General features: G+C 51.1%; 8 protein-coding genes across 8 annotated transcripts; 4 read left to right on the top strand and 4 right to left on the bottom strand.

Moving 5' to 3' along the window:
* Positions 1–287: 287 nt before the first annotated feature.
* On the top strand, positions 288–3,063 carry ASPVEDRAFT_184032 (putative quinate pathway repressor protein QutR; the record flags this gene model as incomplete). The annotated part of the gene is made up of 2 exons (XM_040808920.1): positions 288–2,750; positions 2,803–3,063. 2 exons carry the CDS (start codon positions 288–290, stop codon positions 3,061–3,063), a joined length of 2,724 nt encoding a protein of 907 aa, XP_040663138.1.
* A 446-nt stretch (positions 3,064–3,509) lies between these two features.
* On the bottom strand, positions 3,510–4,167 carry ASPVEDRAFT_98171 (putative cytosolic Cu/Zn superoxide dismutase; the record flags this gene model as incomplete). The annotated part of the gene is made up of 2 exons (XM_040818791.1): positions 3,510–3,838; positions 3,909–4,167. Coding segments are annotated over 2 exons (588 nt in total), but the record flags the coding sequence as incomplete, so codon positions are not given.
* Positions 4,168–6,908: 2,741 nt separating this feature from the next.
* ASPVEDRAFT_289627 (gamma-glutamylcyclotransferase family protein) lies at positions 6,909–7,871 on the top strand. The gene has a single exon (XM_040810177.1). The coding sequence runs from the start codon at positions 7,156–7,158 to the stop codon at positions 7,741–7,743; it is 588 nt and encodes a 195-aa protein (XP_040663136.1). The 5' UTR covers positions 6,909–7,155; the 3' UTR covers positions 7,744–7,871.
* A 787-nt stretch (positions 7,872–8,658) lies between these two features.
* Positions 8,659–10,841, top strand: ASPVEDRAFT_288835 (putative flavin-binding monooxygenase). Its single transcript, XM_040810166.1, has 5 exons — positions 8,659–9,375; positions 9,430–9,536; positions 9,583–10,118; positions 10,177–10,630; positions 10,688–10,841. The coding sequence occupies exons 1-5, from the start codon at positions 8,766–8,768 to the stop codon at positions 10,811–10,813; spliced, it is 1,833 nt and encodes a 610-aa protein (XP_040663135.1). The 5' UTR covers positions 8,659–8,765; the 3' UTR covers positions 10,814–10,841.
* Positions 10,485–12,237, bottom strand: ASPVEDRAFT_36781 (phosphotransferase family protein). The gene is made up of 3 exons (XM_040811292.1): positions 11,641–12,237; positions 10,688–11,564; positions 10,485–10,630 (listed from the first exon to the last, which is right to left on the bottom strand). The coding sequence occupies exons 1-2, from the start codon at positions 12,166–12,168 to the stop codon at positions 10,869–10,871; spliced, it is 1,224 nt and encodes a 407-aa protein (XP_040663134.1). The 5' UTR covers positions 12,169–12,237; the 3' UTR covers positions 10,485–10,630; positions 10,688–10,868.
* A 344-nt stretch (positions 12,238–12,581) lies between these two features.
* Positions 12,582–14,996, bottom strand: ASPVEDRAFT_121473 (DUF3405 domain-containing protein; the record flags this gene model as incomplete). The annotated part of the gene is made up of 1 exon (XM_040805889.1): positions 12,582–14,996. One exon carries the CDS (start codon positions 14,994–14,996, stop codon positions 12,582–12,584), a length of 2,415 nt encoding a protein of 804 aa, XP_040663133.1.
* Positions 14,997–16,713: 1,717 nt separating this feature from the next.
* Positions 16,714–17,630, top strand: ASPVEDRAFT_24331 (uncharacterized protein; the record flags this gene model as incomplete). The annotated part of the gene is made up of 2 exons (XM_040809663.1): positions 16,714–16,716; positions 16,776–17,630. 2 exons carry the CDS (start codon positions 16,714–16,716, stop codon positions 17,628–17,630), a joined length of 858 nt encoding a protein of 285 aa, XP_040663132.1.
* Positions 17,631–18,318: 688 nt separating this feature from the next.
* arfA (putative ADP-ribosylation factor) lies at positions 18,319–19,109 on the bottom strand (the record flags this gene model as incomplete). The annotated part of the gene is made up of 4 exons (XM_040814156.1): positions 18,319–18,411; positions 18,467–18,532; positions 18,598–18,842; positions 18,962–19,109. The coding sequence occupies 4 exons, from the start codon at positions 19,107–19,109 to the stop codon at positions 18,319–18,321; spliced, it is 552 nt and encodes a 183-aa protein (XP_040663131.1).
* Between the last annotated feature and the right edge of the window lie 842 nt (positions 19,110–19,951).

Genomic DNA, 19,951 nt, shown 5'->3' with positions numbered 1-19,951 from the left:
CGCATCGCCTGAAACGAGGCCTCAGGCACCAAGGCAGCGAGGGTGAGACTTCCCCGCGACCCCAAACTTCCGCGAAGGATCCAATTTCTCCCGCTCGACTGAGCCCACACTTGGCTGCTTATGCGGTTTGTCGACGTTAGATAGCCCTGGTGCCAGACCAGAGCTCTTCTAGAATACTTTCCATTTGCACCTCTCACTTCACATCTTTCATTTCCTCCAGCCATGTCGGGCTAACCATGGTTCAATCCTCTGCTACAATCTAATTGCGGTTGCCTCCTTAGCACACCATGTCCTTACTCGTGCGGCCACCTAAGCGCCGCTTCGACGACATCGAAGGTCGTGACCAAAACCCCCGCCGTCCTTCTCGAGGCTTCAACCAGGGGGTCAACACACTCGGGACTACTACACCTACCTACTCCGCCGACCATGGACGCTTTGACGAACGGCTAGAAAGCTCTGGGGAAGGGTCCAGATTCGCTTCCCCGTTCCGAGAAATGGGGTCTGGCCGCGGATCACCCACACACATTCAAGACTCGCTTCAGACTCAGAGGAAATTCGCCCAGAATGCGTCCATCGTTTTGATTGGTATACGGGGCACGGGCAAGTCCAGTCTCGCTGTGATGCTCGCGGCGACTTATGGCTGGCGCCTGATCGAAGCAGAAAGATATTTTCAACAGGTGACGGGGCGCTGTCGGGCGGCTTATAAAAGAGAGTACACGCTGCCGGAATACCGGCGGCAAGAGGCCCTTGTTATGGAATCAATGCTCATGGAGCACCAGGAGAACTGCGTCATTGTCTGCGGGTCAGGCGATGTCGAGCGCAACGGGCAGCTTCGACTCCGTGAATACGCGAAAACCCACCCTGTTATCCATATAGTTCGGGACTTGGGAAGCATCCAGTCTTACCTGAAGGCCCGCGACACCGAAAAAGTGCGCCGTTTCCTTGAACTGTCTGGTCCAATCTATCGAGCGTGCTCCAATTTCGAATTCTTCAACGTCTCGGAGAAAGGCATCGGTGATCAACAATTAGCCAAGGATAATGGAAATTATACGCAATGGGATGCCGAGGTGGACCAGCGATCGATGACATCTACTCCCTTCCTAGTGCTTAAACGATTGCAGCGCAATTTTCTTCGGTTTGTCGCTTTTGCTACTCGCAACACCACCCAGCTAAAAAATCAGCTCTCGCCTTTTCCTCTACATATGCAACCGATTGAGTCGCGCAAATTCACGTATGCCGCAACAGTGCCGATATCCTGCCTTTTAGAACGTGACTTGGATATTGAAGAGTTAGAGTCGACGGCAGACGCCTTCGAACTCAAAATTGATGTGTCTTCAACGCCATCCGCCCAGCTCGGCACCGAGTCAAATCTAGCGGACGGCATCAGCCAGATTGTGGCCACTGTGCGGCGGAGCATTATTGTGCCTTTAGTGTATCATGTTGATAGCAGCATCTTCCTGGACAATCAGCATTTGGAGACATCACGGCGCTCCGACACCTCGTACTTGGAATTGGTGCAGCACGGCCTGCGGTTGGCGCCAGAATTCGTGACAGTTGATCTGTCATTCGACGATAGTATTATATCTCAGATCATCTCAACCAAGGGGTCTACCAGGGTTATTGGACATTATGCACTAAACCATCCACGTCCCAGAGGTTGGGACGATCCCGAATACCTAGCCTTTTATGAACGAGCGAAGAAACTTGGGTGTGATATGGTTCGCTTGACGCAGCCGGCAACATCAATCGATGACAACTTTGCCGTCGAACGTTTTCGACATTATATCAAAAGCCTCCCTGGACCGCAGCTCCCGGTTATCGCTTATAACTCTGGCGCTCTTGGCCGGCAATCCTGCTGTTTCAACCCGATATTGACGCCTGTGATACCTCGACCTTTGGTTTCTGAGTCTGGAACAAAGGGGCTTCCGTTCATCACCATAAAAGAAGCGCAAGATGCTCTCTACGCCTCATTTGTTCTGGATCCGATGCAATTCTTCGTCTTTGGAGCCAATACAACATACAGTCTGTCACCCGCAATGCACAATGCTGCCTTTAGGCTGCGTGGTATGCCACATTTCTACAGCATCCACCAGTCGCCGACGTTACGGGGCATCAACGAGCTGGTGGAAAATCCGAACTTTGGAGGAACGAGTGTCAGCTTGCCATATAAAACAGAAGTGATCCCCCTCCTTCATTCGATGTCACCCCACGCCCGTGCAATTGGAGCTGTCAACACTCTGATACCAATTCGGGACATCGAGACGAGCACCGATAACGCCTTGGATATGGAGAAGAGCCGGTCCGGGCCTGTCAAAGGCTTACACGGAGACAACACAGATTGGATCGGGATCTGCAATTGCATACGACGAGGGCTTTCCCCAGCGAATGCTGTCCGTCCCTCCACGACAGGGCTGATTATAGGAGCCGGTGGAATGGCGCGTGCCGGTATCTACTCAATGATCCATCTAGGAGTGCAAAATATCTTCATCTGGAACCGTACAGTCGCCAATGCCGAGAAGCTCGCGCAACATTATATGCGACTGAAACTCAACGCCTTTGGCGGAAGCGGGCCATCAGGCTATCAAATTCACGTTCTGGAGTCGCTGCAGGATAGCTGGCCGGCCAACTACAAACAGCCAACTATCGTTTGCTCAGGTATTCCGGCGCATAAAATTGGCGATCAACCGGCGCCGAACTTTCAACTACCTTCGCAGTGGATTGAGAGTCCAACAGGTGGCGTGGTCGTTGATGTAAGTACCCCTAGAAACATGATGAAAGAGAAGCAGTGCTAACACTCCAAAGCTTGCATATAAACCACTTAATACCCCGCTTATGCGCCAGATTCGTGCCCTCTCCCATCGTGGCTGGGTAGCCCTCGACGGACTGGATGTCCTTCCCGAGCAAGGATTCGCGCAGTTTGAGCTTTTCACCGGGTGCCGCGCCCCTCGACGGCTCATGCGAACTGTTATCTTGCAAGAGTATAAGGAGGAGGAGCAGGGGGAAGAGTATGACCAGAGCGCTATGCAAACTCGACTTCAGAATCTCGATGGACAGCCGATGTGAGTTCTAGGCACCAAAACACGCCATCACAGACTGTAAAGTGCTGGCAGTATACCACTGCCTAAACTGCGCGGATGATCATGCTTCAAGGAAAGAGGACCCCTGGCCGGGATATCCGAGGATAGCAGAACGTCTGCGAATTATTAGCCAAGGCCATCGCGGAACAGTTCTCAAACGCTGAAACGAGGAGATGCACGCCGAGCCTCGACGTACCGAGCCCATTCGGCAAACTACACATGCCGCGTGGCATTCAAATTACCATTAATGATGATTAGATGACAAAAAATATACCCATCCTTGCAATTTCACATTTCGGTTCTATCCTATTCTAAACACACCCCCGTCAACCCACCCTCCAATATTGCAGTCAAGGATCCCCGTCCCTTCAAACCATAGGAAGTCAAGTCAGTCGAGCGAGTCAATCACTCAAGCCTCTCCCCCTCTCCCCAACCCCCAAGCCCAGCCCCCGAAAACCCCTCAAAATTGCCACAAGTCAACCGATCCGAATTCGGCGCATGCACCACCCACGACAAATCGCCAAAATAAGCCTCATGGCCGGGCGTATTCGCCAGGAAGAAATCGGTGTAGGTCGCGTGGAACTCCTGGCCTTCAGGCGCCCACGCGGGGCCATGCTTCCCGCTCAGATCGCCGACCTCGCATGTCTGCGGCGCGGTGATGGTGCACGGGGGTTCCTGGCCGCGGCCGTGGGGGTCGAGGTGGGAGCCGGTCAGGTAGCAGTTTCCGTCCTCCGGGACGCGGGAGGCGTGGATGTGGTAGTCTATTGACATTAGCATCCCTCGTTTAAATGGAGATGGGGTTAGATAGGTATTAGGTAAGGGAAGACGTACTCAGGTATTCACCCTCGGGGATGCCGCCGATGCGCACGTCGACCTGGAGAGCGCTGGAGTGGCCGCGCGTGGTGATTGTGATGTCGCCGTAGACGGTCGTGTTGTCCTTCTTGAGCAGGGATGCGTGGTGGAAGGAGAGAGGCTGGTTGTCGGTGATGACGGTAGCGTTGGTATCAGTGGGTGTTTCGGTGTCGGCGTCTTGGGCTGCGGTGGCTGATATGAGGCCGAAAATGGCGGTGGAGAGGAGTTTGAGGTTCATTTTGTCAAGTCTATCTTGTCTGTTGATGGAAAGGAGAAGAAGAAGAGGGAGAAGTAATGTGGTATATATATATATCGAGTTGTCAGGATGACAGGGATGAATATTTTATACACAAAGACAAACAAAGAGCTTGAGCCAAAACAAAACGCAGAAATGAAACGGAAAGTCAATCTTATTTAATTCACCCCCTGGCGGAGCAAGCAAACGCCGAGCTCCCTGGCTTCTTTATGCAGTGCGAGGTGAAGCAGTGCAGTGCCAACACGCCGAGGAACCAAGAACCCACGAAACAGCGATCCCCGACCGGAATTCCCCAGTTGGAACTGCCAAGGTGGGATGTGATGGCTTGGGAGCCTGACAGGGCGCTTTATTGGTGTGTCAGCCGCTGGGATTCTGCTTGGAAGGTGAACAGCGAGGCGCGGGATTCCTCAGGTGGGATTTTAGCTCTGCTGACAGTGGCAGTGAGTCTGGTGGTTCGCGCATTCTCAGTGAAGAGTCTGGGGAATGTTATTTGTTGTGCTGCATCCTGATTGAGGCTGCCTAGAGAAGGCTAAGAATAGGCCCGCGGTTGGAACAAAACCATCTATTCATTTGAGTCAGTAATAAAGCTGGCTGGTTGTATTCACGCCTATGTTGACTGCTTCGGTGAGGACTTCAACGCACTGTCCAGATAGACTGAGTATTATTTACGCCAGGGCAAAGGAATCGTAGGTTTACACTAACACCGAATACGACTGTTCACTCAACTACATTCTTCCACCTGGAGAATGGCTCATGTATATTTTCAGGTCCATGATAGGCTAAATATAGGCCTATTTTAGTTAGGTACGCTGAGGCTTCTAGATAAGCCCCAGCCCCAGCCTCAAGCAGTATCAGCTCCGTCCCCAGCCCAGCATCTGGTCACTCCTCGCATCCCCTCACCTAACAGCTGGGAAACTATTCTCCGAATCCTCTGCAAAGGCAAGTTATCCTGCGTGGTCCGAGACCAACGCCGCAAATCCAAACTCCGAGTCCGAATCCGGCTCTAAATGACCGTTTACATCTCAGAACGAGACTAGGATGACGGATATGTCGCCGCTGGAATGGGGACCCTATTAAGGCTAATAGTGGACTGATCTCGGTTGAGTTTCCGACGTACTGGTACCGATGTTTTGGGGGCGCCAATGCGGATGCGGATGCGGGTTGTGCAGATGGTTGTGCAGACGAAGTTCTGCGGTGTTATTTTGTTGATAGAGGACCGGGAGTGCTGTGTGTTCTTTTGGATGTAGAAGACTACTTAGACCCGCATGCCGATTACCACTACTTAAATGCCCCTCAGAGCCATGTTCCAATACCAGGGCTCTAGATAAATTTGTGTACCATGACTTTCTAAATCTCCGATCTTCCACGCGAAATTAGTGAACCTAAGTGCAGGACCTGTGTTGAATTGGCCTTTATCTTAAAAACACCGTGTGCGTGTGAGGTTAATAGTCTGTCTCTAATCTGGTGTACTGCTACCCTTAGGTTCACTGTGTTTTCTAGCACAACTAGTTATCAGGTAGGCACGGCCTGGTGCTCGTCCACAGAGAGAGGGCACTTTGATAACGTACTGGGCTCCTTCCTGAATAAATGCTGATAGTGTCAGGTCTCCCCAAAATGACTGACTATCAATTGAGGAAAGAGCAGTCGGGCGTGCTATCAGCGCGGAAGGACAGGCGAAAAATACGTGGTGGCAAAACAAGGAGGTCTCGGGTTCAAGGCCCACTGTCTTGATCTTTTGCTATATAATCTTTCGGAGATATGGTCCAAGAACCCTGAAAGCATACATTATGCTAATTATCCGATACTACTAATGGATGGCAGTGTTTCTGGCATGTGATACTAATGGCTGGCAGTATACCCAGTATAGTAACGGTAACGTACCCCCCCACATCTACTTTGTTGTTTTGATGCTCCCTTAAACCTAACGTCGACTGCTAACCTTCCAAAACAAAACAACAATGGTGAGGTAGCATGAGCTCCTATGTGGCATGGGATCAGGGGAAAGGTTGGAGCGAAGTAGTCTTTACAGGGCCGCACCCCTGGGACAGCCGGACGTACATCATTGTCGCAAAGCCATTGCCTTTGCTGGAAAACTTTGTTGGAAGTTAGTTTTGACTCATTCTGAAGATTTCATCCCTCCTGATTTTGTTGTTTGACAGCTGTATACTGGCACCCGAGGCGGGCGTTTGGTTGGCCGTGTGCGATAGGTGTCAAAATATTGAGTATTGCTGTGGAAGGAACGTTAAGGGCGTCACATTATTCTGCCGGCTTCAATATAACTCTTTGTCTACAAGAATCTGTTGCCTGCTAGTATCCCCTAACACAGGCTCTACTGTCGATGTTTAAAGTTTTTTCTTCCTTTTTCCCTACGTACCCCTGGAGATACTCTATTTTAGTATTCCAAGGAAATAAAAGGGCCGCTATGCTGTAATCTCTGAAACCTACACCTCTGGTAAAAGTCCCGCAGAAAACGAACGCCAGATAAACTTTATGGCGAGTTGTTCTACCCAACGTATTACCTGGTAAATGGTCCATTTTGAGTTCCTGATCGTACGAGAGCGCTTCAAGGTTTGGGAGCGGCCATCAGACCGTGGTCTGTATGATGAGTTAAGGTGGCCTGTCGTATTTTGCCTGTCTGGTTATGGCAGGAGTGAGTCAGAGACCCTCTATTTATTGTCTCTGACCCCCGAGCCTGAACTCTTCTTCTCATCTCTTCATTTTCCCTCATATCAGATACTACCCTAGAAAATGGATCTTCTACACGAACTTGAGAGCCTGGCAGTTATTGCCGAAGATAACAAGAACCACGAGGGCCCATTCCAGGAGCTCCTCCAAGAGGCAAAGCCTACAAGTTTCTGCCCAGACGTCTAGACGAAGTTGCAGCTGCAACCACAGGACCTGAAGTCCACATACCTTGTCAAGCTGGACGGTCCGTTAGGGACTGCGTCCAAGGTCCAAGAGCTTGCTGGGATGCTCCATCTCCCCCAGCAAGTAGAGGGATCCGGAGACGTATCTGGAGATGCGTCATTCTGCTTTGTCAATGGTGTGGAAAAGCGTGCAATAATAGGAGCACTTTTCAACAGCTCCTTCGCTCCCACGTTCATCCACATTAACAAGGCAGAGAAGGCCCTTTCAAGCGACAGCGCAGCACCGTGCCTCGGATACGATGCGACCCTCCCTCACCACCGCGCCACGGGGCTTGTCCATGACTTCCTCCCAGCCCAGAACCAGTACCCGGTCTGGTATTTCTTCTATGGAACGCTGGCGAACCCGGACGTCCTCGTTGAGAAGCTTGGGCTTTGCACCCGTCCCACCCTCCGACCTGCCACTGTCGACGGGGCCAACATTCGAACTTGGGGTAGTAAGTACAAGGCTCTGGTGGATGGCGGCGGCCTAGTGACGGGATGGGCTTACAAAGTAGCCTCTGCGGGACACGAAGATGAGCTTCGATACTACGAGACCAGCCAATATGAGGTTGTACGATGCGCTATCGTGATGAATGACACCAACGAGCGTGTTTGGGGGCTCACTTTCCGCTTCGTCGGTTCTTGTGACTGAGCTGGTGGATGATGAAGTGGTGAATAGAATGTATTATTAGATTGGTTTGCACGCAGCTCATTTCCATATTACTTATCATTAGAGCATAAATTCGAATTCAGGCGTTGGATCCTTCCTGAAAACACAAGAGTGATCAAGTTGGTCCTCAGTTTCCTTCAGAGTCACTTCTATACTCCTTAGAGCCTTTTCATAATCAACTACATTTTCGGTACATATACAGCGTAGAATTTGCATGTTCTAACAGGTTGTATATGATTTGTAATGATTTACTAGAACCCCGTCTGGTGGAGCACTACTAGTCGTTGAAGGAAATGTCTACACCAAGAATACTGATCTCAAAATGACGGGTATAGATTTTACACTACGCTTGCCCATGCAAGATGACCATCACTACAGGTTGCGATGTGATCTTCGAGCCCTCGTCAGCAAACTTGTTCCCGACAGCGTTGCCGTCTTTGAGGACTACACCCGGCTCAGGGGCCTGCGGGCAGAAGAGTATTACGCATGTTCCTGGACTCGGATATACTCCGAGGGCCTCGTTCGTTGACAACTCAGTCCAGATCAGACTCCGTTGATCCGAACGAGCTTATATGCAGCTGGTCTCGACCGAGAGCTGCAGGGTCGAAGAGGAGAAGAACAGAAAGAGAATCGATTGACGGTGACGCAAAAGGGAAAAACGGAAGGCAGAGGCACCCATTCCCTCATCAGGAAATTCATGCGACTTCGCGGCAGAATTGCCTCATCCAGCCGGTGTTGGTCCCCCGCAGAGGAGTGTCTCCCTCCCCCACCAACCCACCTCTTCCTTTGATGCCTTGTCTGCGGTTCACAAATTCGCCAAATGCAAAGAATGGCCCTCATGATTCAGTCCGGATCCATTCCTGGTCATGGGAACCTCCCCCCCGATGGAGTCCAGACTACGTATTTATACTCCGCTGTTCCTGGGGATCCCAACTTTTCCTCAGCCTGACTTACACCCTTATCTTGGACTCTGAAAGTCGTCAGCCACCAAGAGACAGCCCACCATGTCTCTAGCCCAGAACCAATACATCATTCAGCTCCCCCAAACCCCTCCCCTCCACCGCAACCCAGACCCTCGTTCAATTGCTCAGCAATGGGCCACTGAATTCGAAGTCCTACTCCGCACTAGCGACTTCTCCAAGCTCTCGCAGCTCTTCCACGAAGACTCTTGGTGGCGCGACCTCCTAAGTCTAACATGGGACCTCCGCTCCATCCAGAACCTCAGCGGTATCAAAGACTTCCTCTCCCAGAACCAGCCGCGCGCTCAGCTGTCGCATTTCCGTCTGCAGCATGAGGGCAAGTTCCAGCCGAGTCTGGAAGAGGCGGCGCCCGGTCTTACCTGGATCTCGACCATGTTCTTCTTTGAAACGGGCGTAGGACGTGGATCTGGTGTTCTCCGCCTGACGCAGGATACCGAGGGCGCGTGGAAGGCTTATGCAATCTATACCTCTTTGCAAGAGCTGAAGGATATGGAGGAGCCTGTGGGCTTTAAGAGGGTTTATGGTACTACTGAGACGATGCCCGGAGGGTTGAGCCGGGGAACATGGATTGAGCGGCGGAAACGACAGGTTCTCTTCGACGAGGAAGAACCTGCCACTCTTATTGTTGGTGCCGGTGAGCCTCAATCCCAATGAGTCGCACTCTAAACTATTCACTAACAATCTGCAGGCCAGGCCGGTCTGAACTTGGCTGCTCGGCTCCAATCCCTCGGTGTACCCTGTCTAGTCGTCGACAAGCATGAGAGAATCGGGGATAACTGGAGGACTCGCTATAGGGTATGTCTTCTTCCCATCCCAGGAATCATATATGCTAACAACTTAGACCCTCGTAACTCACGACCCCGTCGAGTTTACCCACATGGCCTACCTCCCCTTTCCCAAAAACTGGCCCGAATTTACCCCCAAAGACAAGCTCGGTGACTGGTTCGAGGCCTACGCAAGCATCATGGAGTTAAATGTCTGGGTTAAGACCAGCGTCACAGGCGCAACATACGATGACTCCAAGAAAGAGTGGACTGTCTCAGTGACACGCGGCGACGGGTCAGAACGCACCCTCCGCCCTCGCCATCTCGTCTGGTGTACGGGACACTCAGGCGAGCCTCTAATTCCTACTTTCCATGACCAAGAAAAGTTCAAGGGGACGCTCTACCACGCCACAAAGCACAGGGACGCATCAGAGTACGACGTCAAGGGGAAGAAGGTTGTTGTCGTCGGCACAGGGAATAGCGGCCACGACATCGCGCAGAATTTCCAGGAGAACGGGGCCGACGTGACCATGCTGCAGCGCAGGGGAACGTACGTTATCACTGCAGACAAGGGTATCTTCATGATGCACGAAGGGTTGCATGAAGAAAACGGGTATGTTTATCTTACCTTCCTCGCCTATCCTTTTTCCCCAACTAACGAACCATACTAGACCCCCGACAGAAGAATGCGATTTAATCGCCGAATCCCTCCCGTACCCCGTCCGCTTCGCACTCAGCGTCCACTTCACGAAACGCGCCTACGAAGCCGAGAAAGATATAATGACGGGCCTCGAAAAGGCCGGCTTCGAACTCGACCACGGCGTCGACGGTGCAGGAATTGTCCGTGCCTACATGACCCGCGGCGGCGGGTACTACATCGACGTCGGCTGCAGCCAGCTCATTGCAGATGGGAAGATTAAAGTACGACGCAGCCCTGAGGGGATATCAGGCTTCACGGAGCGTGGTCTCAAACTTAAGGATGGCGGGGAGTTAGACGCAGATATTGTTGTTCTTGCTACAGGGTATGATAACATGCGCACGACTGTGCGGAAGACACTAGGTGGGAAGGTTGCGGATCGGTTGAGGGATGTTTGGGACTTGGATGAGGAGGGGGAGCTTAATGCTGTAAGTTTTCTTTTCTTCTTCGGTTTTGACTAGTTTGCTAACGGGTGGTGTTTATAGATGTGGAGACCAAGCGGACATCCAGGGTTCTGGTATATGGGAGGGAATCTCGCCCTGTGCCGGGTTTACTCGAAGTTCCTGGCGTTGCAGATCAAGGCCATTGAGGCTGGTTTGTTATCTCAATAAACAGTAGGCAATATTATACGAAGTAAATACGAACATTCAAATAATATCGAGCACCCTACCCAAAAGCCTCCAACACATTACAATAAAGCCCCATCTTCCCAGGGTCAATATAAACCTTAAGCGCAAACGCAAGACCCTGTACATCCGGATTAAGCAGAATCCCAGATAACGTCTGGTCAATTCCCATATCCTCCTCTATCTCTTGTACACACCTCACGTAGTCCACCATATCAGCATACTGGCGTATAGTATTAAGATCCTTAGGTCGTCCGTCCTTTCCATAATTCCCTGGGTCATCCATAGCCGGAGGCACAGTAGTTAGGAATAGTGGCGACTGGACAGCCTCCCAGGGTACAGTGCAAGCACCCTCCCAGTCAATGACGCCGAGAATCTTGTAAGACTCATCCACGATGATGTTACTGTGGTAAAGGTCTGGGTGGTATAGTGGGAATGGCCCGGTATTGTTCTTTGTTGATATCATACCCGCAGAAGCGAGCTCTTGTAGCCGTCTAGGGAAATTCTGAATCGAGTATAGAACCTCCTCCCGGATCGAACTGGGGCTATGTCTCATGATATCACGAATAGACTCTTCAGAGCTAGGGAATTTTGCATGTCTCGCCCACGCCTGGAAGAACTCATTCGCCGTTGAAAATGGTCCGCCTAGATGGGGCAGCGGACCAACGTCGAAGGAGTTGTCAGGATGTCTAATAACAGAGCCGATTTTCGGGAGTCGGATGGAGGATAGGTTCACCTAATATATATGAATCTCAGCATAATCTCATTTACTTTTCTTTCTCACCTATAATGCAGGATATTCTTTAACACACCTGCACTCTCGCAACCTCCTCAAAGAATACCTTCTTCCTCTCATCTGGGACCCGGCCACCGTGGACTTTGAAACCGCCGTCTGCGTCCATGGCCGAAGACCCAGGTAGGAAGTCCATAAGAGTAAATGCGGCGCGGACACTATTCCCATCATTAAGCTCATATCCGTGTATTCTCGGAACCGGAATCCCCGTCTTTATCCTAACGAGTTCCATGGTGTTTATTTCAGCACAGAGCAGCGATTCTGTTTCCGGTGTTGACTGTTCGAGTTGGATGCGGGCAATCCATAGGGTTTGAGCTGATTCAGATGTTTCAGGAGATGGAAATCTCAAAAGTCGAATGAGGTGCCCGCCGCCGAGAGTATTTTGCTCGAGCAGCGTGCACTGCCTGTCTGAGTTCTTGGATGAAGCGTAGCGGCATAATGCGTCCCAGTTGACTCTTGAGAGGCACGCGTCTCGGAGCTTCGCTTGGTGGGGGTGCTGGTTGTAGTAAGTCTCGTCTTTCCAGTTGAGAGTGGGGAGATATGTCATGGCTGTATAGTTGGCAAGAGTTAGAGATGTGGTGAAGGATTTTGGATGGTGCGGGGTGTGGCAGAGTGCATTGTGCTCTCGGACGTGGTCCAATCGCTATACTGGGATACCGAGTACCACCGTTATGGGTAATAGCTTCAAGGATGGAAGTAGAGAATCAGTCTGTATCCCACATGGATTACATTGCTAGCCAAGGTAGAAGTAGTGATTATGAATGTTGTATTGGTTGTCACCTAGACTATGCTAGGAGGTAACCACTAGTTAAATACTATCAAACGCCCTTCGCCATGATAATATAAATATACATAAACAATTCAAGAAACAAATCTCTATGTCCGTTATCAATACCATCAAGGTACATCGATCAATATACGAAAGGGAAAGGCTCTATATCCAAGCATTATTATCGGGGTTCACGACTCGTCAATGATCATGTTCACATCTTTAACAGGGTGAAGGAGCATTGGCGGTAGGCAAAGTCGTCCTTCGCCGTTAAGCTCCTCTTCTTCACCGCCATCACCATCGACTTTGTAGCCGAGCCATCGTCTCCAGAGATTAGGCGAGAAGCCAGCAGAGTAAAACCAGGTTGTGCCACGGAAGTTGTGTTCACGGTCACCAAAGATAGAGTGGCGCGCTCCTCCGGAGGCACCGTTTCGCCCGGCGTTGAATACTGACTCGAGATAGTCGGTGGGCCATCGACGGTCGATATAAACAGAGTGAGGTACATAAACTGCTTTGAATCCGTGGTGAAGAGCGGTAGTTGCGGGCCACATTTCGGAAAACATGCTATGCCGCCTGAGGGCCGTCTCTTTGTGCATAGTCTGCAGGAGCTTTCGTGAGAGCCGCGAAGCAGTGATAATAGCAATGCGCCGGGGCGGTAGGCCATTCTCCCTATGGTACCCAGTAAGATCTTCCCTCAGACCCCAGGTCGTCCCCTCAGGGTCGAAGAGAGGGTTGAATAACAGCAAGTCTGCCTCCTCGCCGACCCCCCATTCATATTTATCTTTCTCCATTGTCGTTTTCGGGATACCCTCGCCCTCAACCTCCATTACGTCCTGCTCATCTGGCCGCTGCGGCCCCCAAACAAATTTGTCGCCTTGGCGTTGCGGTGCAGTCTTGTCGCCATGAATAAAGTCATGGCTCGCTCCTGCGCTCCACATGTTGTTTGGACTATTTGTGCCAACCTCTGTTTGCACGCGAACCATCTGTTTGAAATCTTCCCAAGACCCATGAACAGAGGGGACATAGAATCGAGCGTTTCTCTCCCACAGGCCCCTTCTTGGTTGCTCGCGCGCCCAGTTGACGACCTTGTCGAAAAAGTGATACCAGTGGCCAGTGTATCTTGCATCCATTTCCCAATTCCAGTAATAGTCATATTCGGGATATAGGTGTGAAAAATGCTGCATGCACATAAAAGTACTGCGGTAGACTCCATAAACACCCCCGCCACGAACCCCAGGAGGATCATCCAATCCCGGGTAAACAAGAGCCATTTGCGCTTCCGACCACAGGGTGCCCATTCCGTGGAATTCTTCCGGCAAGGAGTCCCTCAGCACACGGTCGTAGGTTTCATCATCGGCCCAGATTGGTAGGTTTGTATCCTTGACATGTATCAAGAAATGGATGACATATTCCCCACCAGAGAGAAGAGACAGCTCGGAGATCAGAGCACGCAAGTATAAGATATCCTCCGTCGTATATCTGTAATCATGCCACGTTCTGATTACAACCGCTGTTCGCGGGAGTCGGTTTTGGGTCTTTTCAGTGGTCTCTTTCTGTTCCTCTGGCGTTTCAGTTGGTCCCTTAGGCATTTCAGTTGCTTCCTCTTCAGGCTTGACGTCATCAGCAGCCCTGGAGAACAGGTTGTTGGGGCGTTTCAGCGGAGGTATATCTTTAAATCGATGGTTGTTTGTAGACACACATCGATTTTGTGCATCTCCCCATTTTACTCGGCCAAAGTCCACCGGCGGGATATCATCCCAGATGCGCTCAGAGCCTTCTCTCTCGCCATCGAGGCCTGCACCTGAGCCTCCTTTCCTTGCAGAGTAACCAAAGCCGTATGGTCCCAAACGTCCAAAACGGTCGAAGCAAGTGTCGTCTTTGATTCCCAACATTTCGTTGGAGCCCATCACGGCATCGGGGAAGCCACGGGGAACTCCAGGGTAGGAATGAACCAGCGGGACTCGAATTGTCTCATCCTTATCCAAGAAGCACTCTCGCTTGACCCCATATTTCTCGATGTATTTTGGTGACGTGTAGTCAGGATAGGGATTGAACTCTGAGCTTTGGAAAGGCAAGCCCTTCTCCGCGGTGTCGGTCTTGTCGGTGGTCTCATCGCGCGTCTCGAGGTCGGCTGTGTTCGCACTGGCAGCTTTATCCGAGGTCAGGCCTTCAGGTTCATCGGTAGGGTACTCTGGGACGTTCTCGCCGCGCGGTACGAGTGTCCTTATTCCACCATGGTATCGTTTTAGGAAAGGAAAGCTTTCCCATGTCGGCGGCTTCGGAGGTGCATTGAGAGTCGGTAGCGAGCTTTCCGAGAAGATAGTGAAACGGAAAAGTGTAAGAATAAAGAGTATGAGTGAAACGAACAACGCAAAGCAGAGCCATCTCATAATTCTTGGCGGGACACGATAGAAGCCGATTGTAGTTCGCGCACGCCGCGTCGTGGCGGCCGTATTCAACATCGGATAGGAGGGCGCCGCCGCAGGGGAAGGAGGAGCTGTCGAATCGTCGTCGCTTTCTGACACCCAAGATCCCTTACTGATGTCCCGATAGTGATGGTTTCTGCGGGAGTGTTGTTTTTCAACGTCTATCGAGTTCTTGCGCATTCGTCCGGACGGGTTGTCATGAGCCGGCGAGCGGCTCTTCATTTTGAACTTCATGTTGCGGCCGCAGTGCACATACAGGAGGGCCCGAGGCGGCTTTTCACAGAGGTGGTGATCAAACAGATAGCATCAAGGGGATTCGTAAGTCGTGGTCCGAGCTCTAAACAAGTTTCAGGTCAATAATTGTCAGGTTGGCGCATTGAAAACGGCTCGTATGGGTGAACAACAAACTGCATGCAGCACAGAAAAGAAGATGGGACGAGGGAAGTTGACACAAATTCGCCCCCAGCTTCCAGTCCCACCAGTGGTAATGATCGATTGACTTATTCTGGGCCGAGATCCACGCTGATGTGCTGTGACGTGATTTACACCTCTGCGTGGTTTTCAGGCTGATCTAGCATATGCAAAACGGCTCCCTTTTCTTCAAGCACCTTCTATCAGGATTGCCTGCTTGTTTGTAAAGAGGAAGACTCGCGATCGAAAGAAACGGTCAACGTTCCAAATTAACAGACACAGTGCCAGCAGCCGCAAGTATACTCCGAGCGCGACTGTTTGCAGATCGCCGTTGCCTCGGAGATATCCAGCACTCGTGCGTCCAAGCAGGCCTAGCCATCTTGGCCCGCCAACTGGACATTGGATGATTTGGCAATGGGCGAACGTTTGAATTGGACATCGCGAGGTTATAATCGAAGCAATAACGCTGCTGCTAATGATTATCGTTAACAAGAATGTCAGGAGTCAGTACTGATGATGGCAGAGGGTGCTCCGGAACGGGACTAGCGTGAGTATATCCGCACCATCCCAGTTTCTGACTAGATCCTATAGTTCAAGCCTCAGGCAGGAAGTTTTCCACGATAGTCACGCGTAGCAAGAGTTCCTTCAGTTCCTTCAAGCTTCCTCCAGCGCTCCTTTCTTCCTTCAAGGGCCTATAAAAAACGGCCACAAATAACCGCACTTGGCAGATGCTCACGAGATCGATGACAGAAGCAATCATGCAGGGGGATACCGGCCCTCTTGGCCTGCCTTTGCAACACATCCATTCCCAAGGACTGATTCAACAGACTTCACTGGCTCCGTACTGATCTCGATTCAGGCGGACAGTGCCCAAGCACAACAAAGCCCCGAATATCAGTCTTGTTTCGGTATCACTCTGCGCGCCTAGCCGGTGCCTGTGAGCAGAGTTCCTCCTCTCACCAATGAGGCCGCCCACGGACACGAACTCCACATACTGGTCTCGAATCCCCTGGGGCCTCCTACGTCAGCACGCTAGGGTCTCTAAACCTTTTGTCTATTCACAGCATCTATGAAGGGAATAAATCTCGCTTTTTCATCCTTATCAGCTCGGTATAGGCTTCACTATGAGTTCTTTGGGTGGCCTTAAAAACATATTAACAACATCCACATACATCATACTGACGCTTTTCCCCGTCAGGCTATCTCATGACCCAAAGCCAGGAATCCTCCCAATTACCCACAACGACCACGTCTAAACAGCCACAGTTTGAAAGTAGCATATTTTCTAACTGGCCTGGCTAGTGGATTTGCGGTGTGATGTAACGATGCTAGACAGCGTTCTTACCCTACAAGCACAACCTCGTGTGACCCAGTGGATCTATAAAGAGCTTGGAAGAACACGACCTCCATTGAATTGAGATTAACATAACTCATAACAGTGAAGCTGCTACTAATAGACTCAGATATCAAATCCAATCGTTTTCAAATGGTCTGTCACGACTCCCAATCTTTTTCACATCAAGAATGGAATACTCAGACACACCCTAGGCATCTTCCGGCGTCCTCCTCTCCTCCCCAGACAGAGAGGAGTTCACACTCGCCCTGCTCTCACTGTTCCACGTCCAGCTTACCGTCGCCCTTCTCTTCCCTATCACCTTCTATCTCATTCACTTCATCCGCAAAGATTACCATGCCTTCCTCGCCCTCGGTCCTGGCGGCACACCATCAACCCCAGCAGGATACCTCCGAATCTGCATCCTCCGTCTAGTCACGATCCGCAATCCCTTTCAAGCCCCTTCAGTCCCACCAACTCTCCACCCAAAAATAGGCCTCCTAACCCGCACTACCCTCCCTGCTCGCCCTGGGTCCCGTCCAACGGTTGTAGGAATCGCACCGCAGCGCCAAATAACCCAAAAGCCGGGGGCCGCAATGTACGACGCTCTTGCAACAGAAATCCAGCGACTCCCAATTGCGCACCCAAACACCCTCTACTCCGCAACTTCCTGCTTCGAGAAGCATAGCACGGGCATCTTCCATCGTCTCCCTTGCGAATCGTCCCCCACCTCATTTGACAAAAACAACAACAACACCTTCAACAGATCCCCCAAACGACCCTCAGCAACCCACAACCACCGCATAACCTGCAACGGCGAAGTCTGCCACTCGCACCCCAGCGACGGAAGCCTCCACCTGACACTACACCCCGCGGACGTGAAGCTTATTATTGAGCGCGGCTGGGGCCAACGGCACCCGCTGGCGAGGGACAGTTGGTGGTGGGTGGCGAGGATTGTGCCGACGGGGTTCGTGATGATCTATGCGCCAAGAAACGAGGAAGAGCTGAAGGTTGTTGTAGAGATTATTAGAGCTGCGGCGTGGTGGGTTGGCGGGAAGGAGTTACGATGAGGTTCGATATGGCTACCCGGTAGGTCTCTATCTAGTTACCTACTCCGTAGATTCTGAGTAGTCGCTGTGGAGTGACGGATGTAGGGATGATTACTTATGATGACATGACATGAATACAATGGTAATTTGATAGCAAGCAATTTGAGCGATACATCAATTTAGCTTACTATACCTGAAAGTAAAGTTAACGATATCTAATTAAATCATCATAGTACTTGACTCTACGACTCTGAGTGAAACGCATCATGCAAGCTAGTCAAAATACACATGCCATCAATCACGACAGTCTATTCTTCCATACCTCATGCAATGCGCACTTATTCCCCGGTCATATTTTAGATAATCATATGTATGGGTATAGAAACCCGAAAGCAAAGAGGAGAGGGCGGGGTGTGTTGGCAAACAAAACGAATTTTATAAATGAAATGAACAAAGAGGCAATAAGTAGGTCGTTTTTTAAAGAAGCGCAAGGTAATCGTTTCAGGCCGACGCCGGGATTATAGAGAGAAAAAGGAAAGCTAATAGCATAGAGAAAATAAAGAGCCGTTAGGAAACATACAAGCACCACCGAGTAGCACATCCCTTCCCTATACGAGGTGTCTGTCGGCCCCCAGTTCCCCATCCATCATCCCCAACTCCCAGTCAAAAGTTCAGGTATCTATCCATTCATCACAACTGGCTGCCGCATTTAATCGCGGCCGGTCTTCCGCAGCGTCTCAGCAAGCCATTCAAGACCTTCATACAGACCATCACCGGTGGTAGCGCAGGTAGATTGGATGTACTAGGAATTTGTTAGTTTTGTTGGTAATATATATTCGTTCATGAGATCAACTTACCCAGGGGCGACGGGTGAGGCTTTGAAGGCCGAGCTGCTGGGTGATCTCGGCAGGGCTCATGGCGTTCTAGTAAAGGTTCACATCAGTATCCCTATTCAGTGCTATTATCGATCGAATGCAGGTGTGCATACCGGCAAATCTTGCTTGTTGGCGAAGACAAGTAGGAGGGCGTCACGGAGTTCATCCTCGTTCAACATGCGCTGCAGTTCTTCCCGGGCCTCGACGATACGGTCGCGATCGTTGCTGTCAACAACGAAGATGATACCCTGGGTGTTCTGGAAGTAGTGTCTCCAGAGAGGACGGATCTTGTCCTGACCACCGACATCCCACACGGTGAATTGAATGTTCTTGTACTCGACAGTCTCAACGTTGAAACCTGTAGGCAGGAATCACCAGGTTAGCGTCTCGTTTCTCTCGTTGTATTGGCGCGGACACAATTGAAGCAGCACCTGACCATCGGCTAGCTGACGTGGAAGGGGTAGGAAGGCGACTAACCAATTGTGGGGATGGTGGTAACAATTTCACCGAGCTTCAGCTTATACAGAATGGTGGTCTTTCCGGCAGCGTCGAGACCGACCATGAGAATTCGCATCTCCTTCTTTCCCCATAGTCTGTCGAAGAGCCTCGAAATGGCGATACCCATGTTGGCGGTGGCGAAAGTAAGTCCTCAAGGTCTAGAGAGCGACGTGAGGTTAGAACAGGAGACCAGACGAGCAAAGCGAGGGCAGTAGAGCCGGAGCGAATGCGGTAAGAGATGAAGGTGAGAGAGGATCAAGACAGGGTCGGCGCAGATGGAGAGAATGGGGGATGGATGAAAAGGCGGACGGAGGGGCGTTAGGTGGTCACGCCGGGAAGACCAACGTGTGGGAATCAGGGGTGACCGATACGCACCCACTCGACGGGTGGCGAGGACAACGAGGGCGAGACCGGGGCAGAGGCAAAGCGACAGGGCACGACTTACCAACAAGATAGAGGCTGGAGGGCGAGAGAGATCGAGGATGAAAGGGTCGGACAGGTCAAGCACAGGACACTGTTTTGTCGAGGAGTGGAATTTTTGGGTGCCAGAAGTTGAATGCCAGGTCGAGAAATTCAGCCGCCGCGTAGCTTCCGTCACTAGTAATCGACGCAATAATCAACCACGAGCGTGCGATTGGTATTAATAAATAACGGTCAGGTTACAGGAGACTTGAAGAATGGAAATGTGGATTAATGGTCTAATAACTGCCGCCCTGTCTCGCTGCTCTCTCCTTTTATCCCCCTACCCCCAATGTCTGCCTACAGAACTGCTATCAAAGAGGACACGGTGTTTCCGTCCTGGGCGGGCAAGTCACTGGTTCACCGTTCCAGGAGTTTCGCCCATTGATCCCTCGAATCTGGAACTGATCACTGAACTTGCTCCAGCAATGGCCCAGATTCGAGCCTCTCCCTCTACTCTGATAGGCTCCCGTTCTATCTCTTTGATGCCCCAGTCCAGCGGATCGCCTT

The sequence above is a fragment of the Aspergillus versicolor genome (assembly GCF_001890125.1).
Source record: "Aspergillus versicolor CBS 583.65 unplaced genomic scaffold ASPVEscaffold_1, whole genome shotgun sequence".
Taxonomy (NCBI): domain Eukaryota; kingdom Fungi; phylum Ascomycota; class Eurotiomycetes; order Eurotiales; family Aspergillaceae; genus Aspergillus; species Aspergillus versicolor.
The sequence above is the reverse complement of the archived record's forward strand: the minus strand, read 5'-3'. Positions and strand labels throughout refer to the sequence as shown.

Excerpts from the sequence above, each read along its gene's own strand:
- ASPVEDRAFT_289627 (XM_040810177.1), top strand. The coding sequence starts at position 7,156 with ATGCTCCATCTCCCCCAGCAAGTAGAGGGATCCGGAGACGTATCTGGA.
- ASPVEDRAFT_288835 (XM_040810166.1), top strand. The coding sequence starts at position 8,766 with ATGTCTCTAGCCCAGAACCAATACATCATTCAGCTCCCCCAAACCCCT. Across the intron at positions 9,376-9,429 it reads CACTCTTATTGTTGGTGCCG|GCCAGGCCGGTCTGAACTTG; the intron begins GTGAGCCTCAAT and ends AACAATCTGCAG. Across the intron at positions 10,631-10,687 it reads AGGAGGGGGAGCTTAATGCT|ATGTGGAGACCAAGCGGACA; the intron begins GTAAGTTTTCTT and ends TGGTGTTTATAG.
- ASPVEDRAFT_36781 (XM_040811292.1), bottom strand. The coding sequence starts at position 12,168 with ATGACATATCTCCCCACTCTCAACTGGAAAGACGAGACTTACTACAAC. Across the intron at positions 11,565-11,640 it reads AGGAGGTTGCGAGAGTGCAG|GTGAACCTATCCTCCATCCG; the intron begins GTGTGTTAAAGA and ends CATATATATTAG.